This window comes from Sus scrofa, chromosome 3 (genome assembly GCF_054392235.1).
Source record: "Sus scrofa isolate SSC_HxYL_T2T_F1_AM1 chromosome 3, Sscrofa_HxYL_maternal_Yorkshire_Landrace_v2.0, whole genome shotgun sequence".
NCBI lineage: Eukaryota > Metazoa > Chordata > Mammalia > Artiodactyla > Suidae > Sus > Sus scrofa.
Genome location: NC_139385.1, coordinates 29,448,747 through 29,463,224, shown reverse-complemented (window position 1 = coordinate 29,463,224; position 14,478 = coordinate 29,448,747). Strand labels below are relative to the sequence as shown.

The window sequence follows — 14,478 nt, the reverse complement described above, 5'->3', positions numbered from 1 at the left end:
GTGTCCCCAGTGGATACTAGTCAGATTCGTTTCCACTGAGCCATGAGGGGAACTTCCTAAAGATTTGAATTTTGACAGTGATTTGCCTGGTCACTTAAATTTTCAAACCATTTTAAATTTCTGAAAGACCAAAAATGCCCACCTGCATTAGATGTATATGCATGTCTTAAAAAAATAAGAGCTTTGTCAAGATATGCTTCGTGACCATGAAATTCCTCTTTTTAAAGTGTACAATTCAGTGGTTGTTAGTATATTCACGAAGTTGTACACCCATCACCACTCTCTAATTTTAGAACGGTTCCATCACTTGGTAAAGAAACCCCACATTCCGTTGTAGACCCTCCCCAGTGCCTCCTCTCCCTAAACCCTTGGCAACCACAATCTACCTTCTGTCTTTGGATCTGTCTCTTCTGGACAATTCGTGTGAATAAAATCATGTAATTTGTGGCCTTTCGCGACTGGCGTATTTCACTTCGTGTTATGTTCAGGGTTCCTTCATGTCCTCTCATGAATCAGTACCTCATTCCTTTCTGTGGTTGAATAGTGTTCTGTAGAATGGACCAGTCCCCTCTCGTTTATCCATTCATCACTCCCCCTCTCGTTTATCCATTCATCACTCGATGGACATTGGAGTTGCTTCTACTTTTCGGTAGTTATGAATCATGCTGCTATGGCATCGATGTTTGTATCCCACAAATGGGCAGGACGAACCTAAATTTCACCCTTTTATTTTTTTATTTTTTGTTTTTTTTGTCATTTCTTGGGCCGCTTCCGCAGCATATGGAGGTTCCCAGGCTAGGGGTCGAATCGGAGCTGTAGCCACTGGCCGACACCACAGCCACAGCGACTCGGGATCCGACTCGGGATCCCAGCTGCGTCCGCAATGCCAGAGCAAGGCCAGGGATCGAACCCGCAACCTCATGGTTCTTAGTCGGATTTGTTAACCACTGAGCCACAACGGGAACTCCTCACCCTTTTATCTTTAAAGAGAAGGGCTTGGCTCCTTTTTATTCTGTAGCACATTCTGTCCAGTAAGCATTTTCTTTTCTGCAAGATTTGTGTGGCATTTAGGTTCAACCGCATGTGTTAACGTTGATGAATTGAGAGAAATGCTGTTAAAAACTTGAGTTTTCCGTTTGGCCCTTGCAAGTATTATGTGCAGTTAATGGTGCCAGTTCTTGCTTAGTCCTGGAAGTCAGGGTCCGTTATTGTTCTCGTGGTCCATTTACAAGTGGATGCCAAGGAATTCTTAGCTCCTCTGTTCCACTTGAATGCCTTCTTGTCCACATTAATAGAATGTACCTGATTGCCTATTACCAAGGTAATGGCTTTCATCTTGATTAGTCATTTCAGAGGATTTGAAAAAAAAAAGGTAGAATGGTCTTAGTATTACAGAGTTCAGAATGTGAACCAGGAGGTCAGGACTGTAATAAAAAATGGTCTATGACCTGCACTGGGGCATAACTTCAGGCACAATGAGTATTAAGCGTTAGTTAATGATTAAATCCTGAACATTTTCAGACCAAGGAAAAAAGGTATAGGCCGTGCATGTACGAAGCTTTATAACTTGTCAAGTAGAGTGGGAAAAATAAAAATAGCGTCATGTTCAAGCAGTTTTGGTAACAGTGTTTGATGGCCAAATAACACAAATCAGTCAACAATTGGAAAGATTTGGTTTATCTACTTAGGGCACAGATTTGTAAAAAGCTTATTAGTTGGTCTTTGTCATTTTATTGTATTTATTTATTTATTTTTCTTTTTAGGGCTGCACCCACCCCCCCCCCCCCCCCCCGGCATATGGAGGTTCCCAGGCTACTTTGACCCCGACGCCCAGCCACAGCAACGCAGGATCTGAGCCACATTTGCAGCCTACACCATGGCTCGTGGCAACACCGGATCCTTATCCTTAAACCCTCCGAGCGAGGCCAGGGATCCGAACCTGCATCCTCATGAATGCTAGTCAGATTTGTTTACCACTGAGCCACACTGGGAACTCCAGTCTTTGAAATTTTAAAGCACTTGTTTGCTTCTTTGTATTAGATTATAACTGGTTCCTTTCAGTGTTAGTGTCAGGAATGTTGCTCAAGATTTCATTCAATATTAGGCAAGCTTAGGATGACTGTAAAATGGTGCAAGCAGTTACAGGACACCTCCTGCTGATGAATGGGCTTTTCTTTTTTTTTTTTTTTTTTTTTTTTTTTTTGGCTTTTTGCTATTTCTTGGGCCGCTCCCGCGGCATATGGAGGTTCCCAGGCTAGGGGTCTAATCGGAGCTGTAGCCACCGGCCTATGCCAGAGCCTCAGCAACGCGGGATCCGAGCCGAGTCTGCGACCCACACCACAGCTCACGGCAAGGCCAGATCGTTAACCCACTGAGCAAGGGCAGGGACCGAACCTGCAACCTCACGGTTCCTAGTCGGATTCATTAACCACTCTGCCACAATGGGAACTCTGAATGGACGTATTTTTCAGGGGAGGCAGATTACTTTTGGCTCCTTATTAGGAGAAATTGATTACTTCTTAGCAGATAATGGATTCATAGTAACTGGTCTACAGTTTTCATCGTGGTCCTTAACGGCTTTAGTTTACTTCATTAGGACATATTAGAGGACTTGATCTCATTGTTATTATTGTTATAGGAGTCTCTCTCTTTTTTTTTTTTTTTTTTTTGGTCCCTTTAGGGCCGCACCCCTGGTGTATGGAGGTTCCCAGGCTAGGGGTTGAATCAGAGCTGTAGCCACTGGCTGACACCACTGCCACAGCAAAGCCAGATCTGAGCTGCATCTGTGACCTACATCACAGCTCATGGCAACTTAACCCACTGCGCGAGGCCAGGGATTGAACCTGAGTCCTCATGGATGCTAGTCAGATTTGTTTCTGCTGAGCCATGACGGGAACTCCTGTGATAGGAGTCTCTTGTGTGTCTGGTCCCATATTGAGGATTTGCCTGCTTTATCTTGTTTAATCTTCTCCATAACCCATCAGGATGGATAGTGACATCTCTAGTGTACAGATGAATTTACAGAAGCTGAGAGATTATGTGAGCTTACATAACAGGAGTGGCTGATCCGGGACTTGGTGATGGGCTGACTTTAAAGCTGCTGTGCTCTGCAGTTGGCTCCCCCCTCTCTGGTGAACTCAGAATGAAAATGAGAATCATTTATTATGCAAGATTACATATACTTCATCCACAGTTGAGGTTCTTTTTTTTTTTTTTTTCCCTTCTTTATTGGGCTGAACTCGCAGCATATGGAGGTTCCCAGGCTAGGGCTCCAATTGGAGCTACGGCTGCCAGCCTCCACCACAGCCACATCAGTTCAGAGTCACATCTGCAACCTACACCACAGCTCACAGGAACGCCGGATCCTTAACCCGCTGTGCGAAGCCAGGGACTGAACCTACGTCCTCATGGATGCTAGTGGGATTCATTTCCGCTGAACCACGGTGGGAATTCCCACAGTTGAGCTTCTTGAATTTTGTTCTAAAAAGTACATGCTGGTTAGAGCCTGTTTCTGGAAATCTGCTTCATAGTGTGTTATTACTTTGTCTCTTCATTGATCGCCATGTAGCCTTAAATAACTTAATCTTTCCCAAGCTCATCTGGCCCCTGTCTGTTAGAATGTTGCAGGACCTGGTAGAGCACACCTCCGTATTTCTAAAGGTCTCTATGTAGCCTACAAGTAGGGCAGTGTAACAGGGCCACTGGCATGTTACATTCTGCTCCTTACTCTGCCTTTGATTGATTTGGTGGTTTCGAGTTAAATCATTGCTTTGTGTGACTGTTCTCTTATCTAAAAACAAGGTTAGGAGTTCCCGTGGTGGCTCAGTGGTTAACAAATCCGACAAGGAACCATGAGGTTGCGGGTTCAATCCCTGGTCTTGCTCAGTGGGTTAAGGATCCGTGAGCTGTGGTGTAGGTTGCAGACGCGGCTCGAATCCCGCGTTGCTGTGGCTCTGGCGTAGGCCAGTGGCTACAGCTCCGTTTGGATCCCTAGCCTGGGAACCTCCATATGCCTCGGGAGCGGCCCAAGAAATAGCTAAAAAGACAAAAAAATAAAAATAAAAAAATAAAAACAAGGTTCATATTGGTAGTTATTGCCTTCTCATGTTGAATCGCGGTGAAGGAGGGGCCCACAGAGCTTTCCCAAGCTGGGGTGCAGGGGCTGTAATGGCAGAAGTGGTGGACTAGGAGTCAGCTCTTGGCTCTGCTGCCTGCGGAGCTGCGTGACTCGCAAACCTCCCGCCCCCACTCTCTCTACTCCCTCGAGGGTTATGAGAATTAAATGGGAAATTTTGTAGAAGGAAGTGTTCCTGCTTTATAGGTCATATGAGTGGGAGATCCGAGGATTATCTTCAAAGTGCCATGAGATTGTAACATTTAGAAATCATAGATTTAATGTAGTCTTTTGTTCGTTTGTTTTTGGACTTCTTAGGTGAGACTTCCATTGGAGGTTTTCATTTTTCTTCATCTTCTTTTTTTTTTTTAGTGGTATGTGTGCAACAGAGAGAAATTATGTGAATCACTCCAGGCTGTCTTTGTTCAGAGTTACCTTGATCAAGGAACACAGATCTTCTTAAACAACAGCATTGAGAAATCGGGCTGGCTATTTATCCAATTATATCATTCTTTTGTGTCATCTGTTTTTAGCCTGTTTATGTCTAGAACATCTATCAATGGGTAAGTGAATCTTGTTTTTTTTTTTTTCTTTATCCTCAGGTCTAAAAAAAGAAAAAGAAAAGTTACCTTGTAGAGATGTTGAGGGCCTCTACAGCTGCACCACTTCTGTTCAAAATCCTTGTTTCAGTGTCTCAGCCCCTGCAGTTATACTGTTAAAACCATAACTTAGAGTTCCCGTCGTGGTGCAGTGGAAACGAATCTGACTGGGAACCATGAGGCTGTGGGTTCAATCCCCGGCCTCGCTCAGTGGGTTAGGGATCTGGCGTTGCTGTGAGCTGTGGTGTAGGTTGCGGCTCGGATCTGATGCGGCTGTGGCTGTGGTGTAGGCCGGCAGCTGTAAGCTCTAATTCGACCCCTAGCCTGGGTACCTCCATATGCTGTGGGTGTGGCCCTAAAAAGCAAAAAAATAAATAAAATAAAATTCACCATAACCTGATAAATAGCCTCATTGGTCTCTATTTCTGTGATGGGAATTGTGGTGTTTCCCAACTTTGATGTGTGCCGAGGGATTACCTGGGACTCTGGTTAAAATGCAGATTCTGTATCAGTAGGTCTGGTGTGAGACCCGAGATTCTGTATTTTTAGCAACTTCTCAGGTGATGTCTATTCTGCTGCTGATCTGTCAGAAAGAAGCAAGATACTTAACATAGACTGAAGAGTAAGATCTTTGCCTACTGCACACTTCCCAGAGGCAGGGTTTTTTTGGGGGGATGGATCCAGTTCCGCCTAGCAGTAGATGATGATGGCTTGTTGGAGTGAAGGGTCCTCCCTCTCTTCTTAAATCATGTCTAGGCTTACCAGGATTTTGTAAACTTAGTGGGAAATTCTCAATGAGACCCACATAGAGCGGTTCTCTTATGCACACTTGTGGAAAAAGCTTTAGGAATAGTTTTATCCTTTTTTGACCAAATGTTCAGACATCCCCAAAGCCCAAGAATCCAGAACACCAAAGAGAAAAAGCAGCAGGGCTCGGTGCTGGAGAAGCCTGTTGGACCACCTGCAGCCACGGGCTGGGCCCACGTTTTCTTGCCTTGAGGTTTGGAGCCAGCTTCTGCTGAACGCCTGCTCCTCTGGTCTATCATCTGGTCCTTAGATATGTTTTCAGGCACCGTGAGCCATTTCTCAGCATTTCTGCCTTGATTTTCTTCACCGTTGACATGAATTTGCCTTAAATTTGCTTCAGCAAACAGTTGCTATTTTGTGTTGCTAGTGGAGTTTATACAACTTGCTCTGACCTTGTGTTTCTAAAATTGGCTGCACTGCATTTCTGTTCTGTATGTATCATTAGCTTTTTGGTTGGGAAAGCAGACTAGTCACTGCAGCAATGATTTTTCAACCTTTTTGGGGCCCTGCACCTCTTTGAAAGTGAGAAAAGGAGAAATCCTCTCTTCAGACAGTCTTTACATTCAACATTTTGTATATAATTTGGGGAGATTTCAAGCTTTCTTTTATTGTATTATTATTATTATTAGTTTTTGCTTTTTAGAGCCGCATTGGCGGCATATGGAGGTTCCCAGACTAGGGGTCTAATCGGAGTTGTAGCTGCTGGCCCACATCACAGCCACAGCAACGCAGGATCCAAGCCATGTCTGCAACCTACCCCACAGCTCATGGCAGTGCCAGATCCTTAACCCACTGAGTGGGGCCAGGGTTCGAACCCTCAACCTCATGGTTCATAGTCGGATTCATTTCTGCTGCGCCACAACAGTAACTCTGAGATTTCAAACTTTAAACCACTTCCTCTACCTATACCCCAGGGGCCCCTGGTTAAAATTCTCTGCTCTGGGATTTTACAATTGGTCAGAGAGAGGCATTACAATTAACAGATTCCTTTTGGCTTCCCCTACCTATAGCTCTTCTGTTTTTGTTTTTCATTGTTTTTTTGTTTGTTTGTTTGTTTACCTCCCTTCCTCCCCTCCCCAAACAACATGTCTTATCCTGTGTCCTGTTCTCAGGCAAAAGCTTAATTTTGAGCCCATTGGTACTTTTTATTCTTGACAGTGGTAGTTTATTACCATGAGTAGCTGTCTCTTACAGAAATAATTACTGTGCTAACCTTCTTGAATTAAGAAGATGTTTCAAAAAAAAAAAAGAAGATAAGTTTCTTATCAGACTTCCTGAAGCCAAGTAAGGAGAGACTTGACAGCTGTTTTCAGAATTTTTTATTAAATTAAATTTTTTTTTTCTTTTTGGTAAGGGCCAGACCTGAGGCATATGGAAGTTCCCAGGCTAGGGGTTGAATTGGAGCTGTAGCTGCCAGCCTACACCACAGCTCACGGCATCGCCCGATCCTCAACCCACTGAGCGAGGCCAGGGATCAAACCCTCATCCTCATGGATACTAGTCTGGTTTGTTACCACTGAGCTTCAACAGGAACTCCCAGAATTTATTTTATAAGGAAGATATTTGTAAAGAGGGGTATCTCCTGTATAGACTCTAAATCTAAGAGAACTTAGCTTGTGACCAGAGAACCTAGGATGGTTATTACACACACACACACACACACACCAAAAAACACATGGACATCACTAACTTCAGGAGTTAAAGACAAATTAAAGAGCCATACCTCTCCATGCTGTATGTTTGCCAGACGCCTTGTGTTGAGCAAGGTCAGTGTGTCTGGGTCTCTTAAGTGGGATAATTCTTCAGTATGTGGGTCTGCCCCATACCTTGCAGAACAGTTTAACTTTTCTGACCTTTGCCCACTAAATGACAGTAGCACCCAAAACTCCCCACCTTCTCCCAGTGCCCCTTAGAGGACAAAGACCATCTGAGGCCAAGGAGTTTAGATTTTTTTTTTTTTTTTTTTTTGACAGTGTAAGTCTTTTTGCGTAGCCTTTGTTGTGCATGATCTTTGCAGATAGGACAGCGCTTCTCTCTCTGGTGCCTTTAGACCTGAGCTCTGACTTCAGATGACCTCTAGCTCTAGAATTCATGATGGGTCATGTCAAGGGTCCTTAGATTCCAAAGAGATGACTAGAGAAGCTTGTTATTTTGTACCTGGGAAAGTTTAAGCCATATAACTATTTTGCAACTTAACTTTTGGCCCTATGGAAAGCCAGCACCAACATTTAAAACATGCATTCCCCAGATCTGTAGCTTCTGTAACCTCTTCTTGCTCTGACTCTGGCTCCTGAGCTATAGCCTCCAGCCTGCGCCACAGCCACAACAACACCACATCTGAGCCGTGTCTTTGACCTACACTACAGCTCATGGCAACGCCAGATCCTTAACCCACTGAGCGAGGCCAGGGATCAAACCCTCAACCTCATGGTTCCTAGTCAGGTTCATTTCTGCTGCGCCACAACGGGAACTCCTGTATAGCTGTTTTAGTAGGTTCAGTTCCTTTTCTCAAATTTCTCTCTGTGGCTTGCTTTCCTATTAGAAGGTAGGAGCAATGGAGGATTAAAAACAACCTATCTTTTAGGAAATAATGACTTTCTTTGGGAGGCAGTCGTAGTGGGTCAAAGTCTCTGAGGATTCACCCTCTCCCATTTTTTAGCATTCCTGGGGCAGAAGATCCACCTCACATAGATCGTTAGATTTGGTTGACCTCTGCTCAGGGAACGGGGAGGGCAAGTTTGTCATGTGAACTCTGTAATTTTAATTTTTTCCCGAAACTGGTCTTACCAGGAGCACCCAGCCGCACACGCCCTTCCAGTCACTGTGTAACAGACAGGTTGTCCCTTGATGATTATTTCCAGAAAGGACAGTACAGGTGTCCCTGCCGTCTCCTAGACTAGTGCTTGTCACACTTGCCCAGGGTCTGAAGAGGAGGTGCCTCAGGAGCTGCTTCAGGCTGCAGGGAAAGACTCAGAAGTGGGCTGGCAGCAGTGCCAGGGCTCTCAACCTCCATTCAGCCGTTCTCCTGTGACATCTGACAGTTGTCTATGAGTCACGTCTGTTTCATCTAAAGAAAGGGTTCTGTTGGCGTGCCTGCTCTGGCGCAGGGGCTTAAGGATCCGATGATCCAACATCTCTTAACCATTAAAAACAACCAATTTTGTTGGTTATCTAGAGCAGTTTTTTTCTCACTCATTGTTCAGTTTCACAGTCTAAATGGCTTTTTTTCTCTCTCTGCTTTTTCTGCTCAGTTCGTAGGCAAGTGTTGTGGCCTGATTCTGTCAACCTGTCATTTTTTTAAACCAATGAACATGTTTTCTATTTACCCCTTCCCTCTTTCCATCTTGTTTTGACTTAAATTCTTCACATGCATCCTTTAATTTCTCATTTATGTCTTCTTCCCTTCTCACCTTTTATTCCTCTCTTTTTCCTTGCTTGTTTTGGGATACTGTATGCAACCTCCAAGACAGATGATGATATCTGGAGTTGTTTTCTTTTCTTTTTTTTTTTTTTTTGTCTTCTTAGGGCTGCACCTGCGGCACATGGAGGTTCCCAGGCGAGGGGTCGAATCAGAGCTGTAGCTGCCGGCCTACACCACAGCCACAGCAACACAGGATCCACATCCACGCCACAACTGCATATCTACACCACGGCTCACAGCAACGCCAGATCCTTAACCCACTGAGCAAGGCTGGGGTTTGAACCCTCAACCTCATCGTTCCTAGTCACATTCGTTTCCACTGCACCACTACAGGAACTCCTGTTTTATTTTAGCAACTTTGCTTTTTAATCATAAGTCATGTAAAAGATAGTGATTTTAATCATGTAATAAGCTTATAAAATAAACATTTCGTAAGTTCAGAAGGCTGTTGGTGCTGTCATACTTTGTGTGGATGTTGGGTGGGAGTGCTTGTTTTGTATAGTTATCCATTTCTGTCCTATTTTCTTTTCCAGGTTGCTAGGAAGAGGCTCAATGTTTGTGTTTTCACCAGATCAGTTTCAGAGACTGCTTAAAATTAATCCAGATTGGAAAACCCATAGACTCCTTGATTTAGGTGCTGGAGATGGCGAAGTCACAAAAATCATGAGCCCTCATTTTGAAGAAATTTATGCCACCGAGCTGTCAGAAACGATGATATGGCAGCTTCAGAAGAAGAAATACAGGTATAATTTCTAGACCTGGTTTGGAGTACACTTCTTGGTTTTAGATGTATTTCTTCTTGAGATTATATTATTTAAAGGATAGAAATCGGAAACAGTTTTCGATGCTGAGACATTTTAAAAAAATCTTCCATATTCCTGTTGACCCTCGAACAATGCAGCGGTTAATCCACGTGTAACCTGTAGCTCTCCCCATCCGTGGATTGAGCCAACCACGGACCATGTAGTGTTATAGTTTTTACCTTTGAAAAATACCAGCAACGGATAAGTGGACCCAGGAAGTTCAAACCCACGTTATATAAGGGTTAACTGTACAATTAAGTGGAAATTGAGCAGGAAATCATCTTTTCTTGGCAGTATTTTTTCCGAGGTGTTGCCACTGCAGGGAGGAAAAGAGCAGGTAAGAGACAGCTTGGAAAAGAGAGATCAGATGTAGGGACTTGTTCCCTAATTTGAACCTGGCATTCCCACATCTTGTTTTTGGTTTGTTTTAATTAAAAATTATTTTAAAAGGTGTGAAAATATGTAATATACAATTTACCATCTTAGCCATTGTTAGGTGTACAGTTCAGTGGAATTAAGTACGTTTGCCTTGTGGTTTCGCCCTCATCACCATTCATCTCCAGAAACTTTTCATCTTCCCCACCCAAAACTTTGGGGACCGATTCCCCAGCCCTCTGACCCACTGGTTCCTGGCAAGTACCATTCTACTTTCTGTCTATGAATTTGACCACTCTAAGAATCTCAAATAAGAAGAATTGTAGGAGTCCATGGCACAGTGGGTTAAGGATCTGGCATAGTCATTGCAGTGGCTCGGGTGGCTGCTGTGGCGTGGGTTCGATCCCTGGCCAGGGAACTTTTACACGCCGTGAGTGTGGCCAAAAAGGAAAAAAGGGGAGTTGTACAGTATTTGTTCTTTGGTGACTGGCTTATTTCACTTAGCATAAAGTCTTGAAGGGTCATCCATGTTGTAGCCTGTGTCAAAATCTTTCTTTTTCAGGCTGAGTAATATTCCATTGTCTGCATTTCCCACATTTTGTTGCTCCATCTGTTGGTGGACACTTGGGTTGCTTCCACCTTTTAGCTGTTGTGAAGAATGCTGCTCTGAACATGGGCATACAGATAGCTGTTTGAGTTGCTGCTTTCAGGTGTATACCCAGAAGTGGAGTTGCCTGGTCCTGTGGGAAATCCGTGTTCAATTTTTTGAATGAATTGCCATCTTTTTTCCATCCCAGCTGCACTCTTTTGACACCCCACCTGCAATTCACAAGAGTTCCAGCTTCTCTACATCTTCAGCAATACTTGTTTTCTGTTTTTGTGATTATATCCATCCAAATGGATGTGACGTGTCAAATCCTGGTTTTTAGACCATCTGCTGCTTGAGAGATGTAGGAAGGAGGTGATTTCCGCCCCCCCCCCCCGCCGCCCCTTTTTGGCAGTCCCATGGCAGATGAAGTTCCCAGGCAAGGGGTCAGATCTGAGCCGTCGTTGTGACCTAAGCCACAGCTTCGGCAACCTCAGATCCTTAACCCACTGTACCAGGCCGGGGTTTGAACCTGTGACCCAGCACTCCCAAGCCACCCCCGATCCCTTTGCACCACAGCAGGAACTCCAGAAAGAGGTTATTCTTCATTCAGTATGGATTGTATTGAATGGGAGAGGAAGGTGCTGAGTATAGAACGGGGGAGGTGGAGGTGAGGCCTGCCTCCTCCTCTGATATTTTGCAGTCTGGGTTTAGGCTTGGAAAGAAGGCAGGGAGAATCACATACTCCCTCGCTTTTCTACCCACTTAAGTTCCCACTTACACTTATTGACCCTAGAGGCGGAGTGTTCACAGGGCTCTTGGAGCAGGATCAGGTTTAAACATTGACATTTTTAGCCTGGGGAAGAGAAGACCAAGTAGGAAGGGAAGTGACTGTAGATGGGTATTGAAAGGAATTTGCCTGGAAGGGGAGGGAGTGGGCTTAGTCTGCTTTAATCAGGCACAGCCACTGCTGAGTTAGAGGTAAGGGAGATTGACCTTCCTAATAGCTTGAGCATCCAAGTCCTTGTCACTGTTTTTAATAGGTGTTAGGGCTGTTCGAGGAGATATAACCTGTGTGAGATTGAACACAGTGATGCCTAAGACCCAACAGTCTGTCTCAGATTAGAGCCTGCTGGGTCTGTGTGGTGACAATTGAAATGCATTTCTTCAATGAGAAAGAAATTCACCATTTCAAAATTTGCCCCGTGTTATTAGCAGTGACTTACATCATGCCCAATTCCAAATATGATGCTCTTCCCCACTTAAAATCCCAAAATCCATGTTTTGAAAGTGGTATGGGAGGAAGACGTTTGAAACGTGTCTTTGAAAAATTTTTTTAAATTTATTTTTATTTATTTTTTAGGGCCGCACCCACAGCATACGAAGGTTCCCAGGCTAGAGGTCCAATCAGAGCTACAGCTGCCGGCCTACACCACAGCCACAGCAACTTGGGATCCAAGCCGCATCTGCAACCTACACCACAGCTCACGGCAAGGCTGGATCCTCAACCCACTGAGCAAGGCCAGGGATCTGACCTGCAACCTCATGGTTCCTAGTCGGATTCGTTAACCACTGCACCACAACAGGAACTCCTGAGCAAGTAGTATCTTATTAAGTTTAGGGTTTGCCTAATCCATGGGACGTTTAGCTTAATTCCATGTTTTGTTTTGTTTTTGGCTTCTTTTTGGGGGGATAGTAGCTATTTTTTGTTTCTCCTCAATATCTAGGCCCATAAAAAATTGGCTTTTTCATAAATATTCTGAATGTCATTCTTTTCTCTTCTTTTTTTTGTTTGTTTTTGGCCATGCCCGCAGCATGTGGAAGTTCTTAGGCCAGGGACCAAACCCGTTCCACAGAGTGACCTGAGCTGCTACAGTGATGGTGCCACATCTTTAACCTGCTGCACCACAAGGGAACTCCCCGGATGTCATTTTTAAAATAAATCCATAAACAGAAAATGGCCAGATTTTCCCTCTGTATTGCCAAGATATCATTGTTTTTTGCCAGAAAACCTGATCATAAAATTTAAGGATGTGGCTTTGATTTTTAAAACAAAACAACAACTTTACATTGTTGGTGTTTTGTTTTTTATTTAGAATTTATGAAAATACTGACTGCTTTGTTATTTCTCTAAGGAAAATGTATTTTAATCCCCCCCAAAGATAAAACTATTACTTAACTCACTTTCTCAAAAATAATAACCCCCCTGAACAGACATCTTGCTTCGAGAATTAGAAATCCTGTTTCAGGGGAGTTCCCTAGTGGCCCAGAGGTTAGGACTTGGTGCTTTTACCACTGTAACTCCGAGTTCAATCCCTGGTCTGGGAACTGAGATCTCATAACAAGCTGCGGCATACTGTGACCATTTAAAAAAAAGAGAGAGAGAGAGAGAGAGAGAGAGGTGCTGTTTTGGAAGAGCTGCAGACATTTCGGAAAGGATTATACAATTGCTTTTTGGTTGTACTAACAAACAGTTCCACAATTCAAATGAAAATAAATAAAAACTGTTCTTGGCCAGGGAAAAAAATTTTGCAGCCTGTTTACCTTCCTCAGTCTGTTTTACCAAAAGTTAATGTGAACATTAGTTGACATGCTCTGAATGGTGGTGGCAGATGGTGGAGGAAACAAGCGTGTGGCCAGATGCTGAGTGGTAACGGGATGGGTATCCGCAAGGGCAGGTCACACGTGGGTGGTTCAGAAGGAGTTAGGTAAACGTTTGTGACACCAGAGAACAAAGACCTTTAGTGTGAATTTGAAGAGTGCTTGATCATAGGTTTGGGATCGTTCTTAAAAAGAAAAGCAAACATATATATATATTTGGTCTTTTTAGGGCTGTACCTGCAGCATATGGAAGCTCCCAGGCTAGGGGTCAGATGGGAGCTGCAGCTGCCGGCCTACATCACAGCCACAGCAACGCCAGATCTGAGCCGCGTCTGCCACCTCTACCGCAGCTCAATGCCGGATCCTTAACCCGCTGAGCGAGGTCAGGGATCAGTCTGTGTCCCCATGGATACTAGTCAGGTTCATTACTGCTGAGCCACAACGGGAACTCCTGAAGGAAATTTTGTCGTTAATTCTGTTTTTTTATATGTTCATATCCTCTTGCTTCTCTTTTTTCTTTTTTCTTTCTTTCTTTTTTTTTTTTTTTAACGAAAGATACTGGAGACTGAGGTGATGGACATTCACTCTCAGTGCACCACCCTGGAAGCATTAATTCAAACTCAGATGTCAGGTTCTTTCTCACCTTATGTGGAGAGAACAGGTTCATTGACCTGAACAACTTACTGGGAGAGTTTTCAAGTTGTAATTTCTACCCTGCCAGTGATTTACAGTGTGACCTTGGACAAGTTACCTCTTTTATTTTTCTCATAAGCGGAAAATTCTAACTTGCTAGGATTCTTGGGCTAATACGCAGTTTGGGGCCGATACATTTGTCTTCATCATGGAATTGTGTTTACAATTAGAAATCACAGAACAGAATAATGATGAAGCTGGACCTGTATGCTCTCCCAGTATTAAAGCTATAATTTTCTGTTTTGAGCCTGTGTTTCTGTCTTTCAAAATTACCAACATGGAGACTGCCTTTCCTCAAGTAATCTGAGATGGATTTAGTGAGATTATTCCAGATTAAAGCATGCTAATGAGGTTTGGCTTCTGTTTCCTTGTAATTAGGCGTAGTGTATTGTTTTAAATCAAGTATATAATTTGTGTTTTGCAAATTCATAAATTTAAATTGGTGTTTGGCTCAGGTATCAATATGCAAATAGTTTTTA

At 43.7% G+C, this 14,478-nt stretch overlaps 1 protein-coding gene across 5 annotated transcripts in view; it reads left to right on the top strand.

Moving 5' to 3' along the window:
- METTL9 (methyltransferase 9, His-X-His N1(pi)-histidine) overlaps positions 1-14,478 on the top strand; it is a 54,047-nt gene that overhangs the window by 13,066 nt on the left and 26,503 nt on the right. For 4 of the 5 annotated variants that reach the window (XM_021085768.2, XM_021085767.2, XM_021085766.2 and 1 more), the window contains 2 exon segments: positions 4,487-4,677; positions 9,475-9,684. In XM_021085768.2, coding sequence (XP_020941427.1) covers positions 4,487-4,677; positions 9,475-9,684 — 401 coding nt within the window. 5 annotated transcript variants of the gene reach the window in all.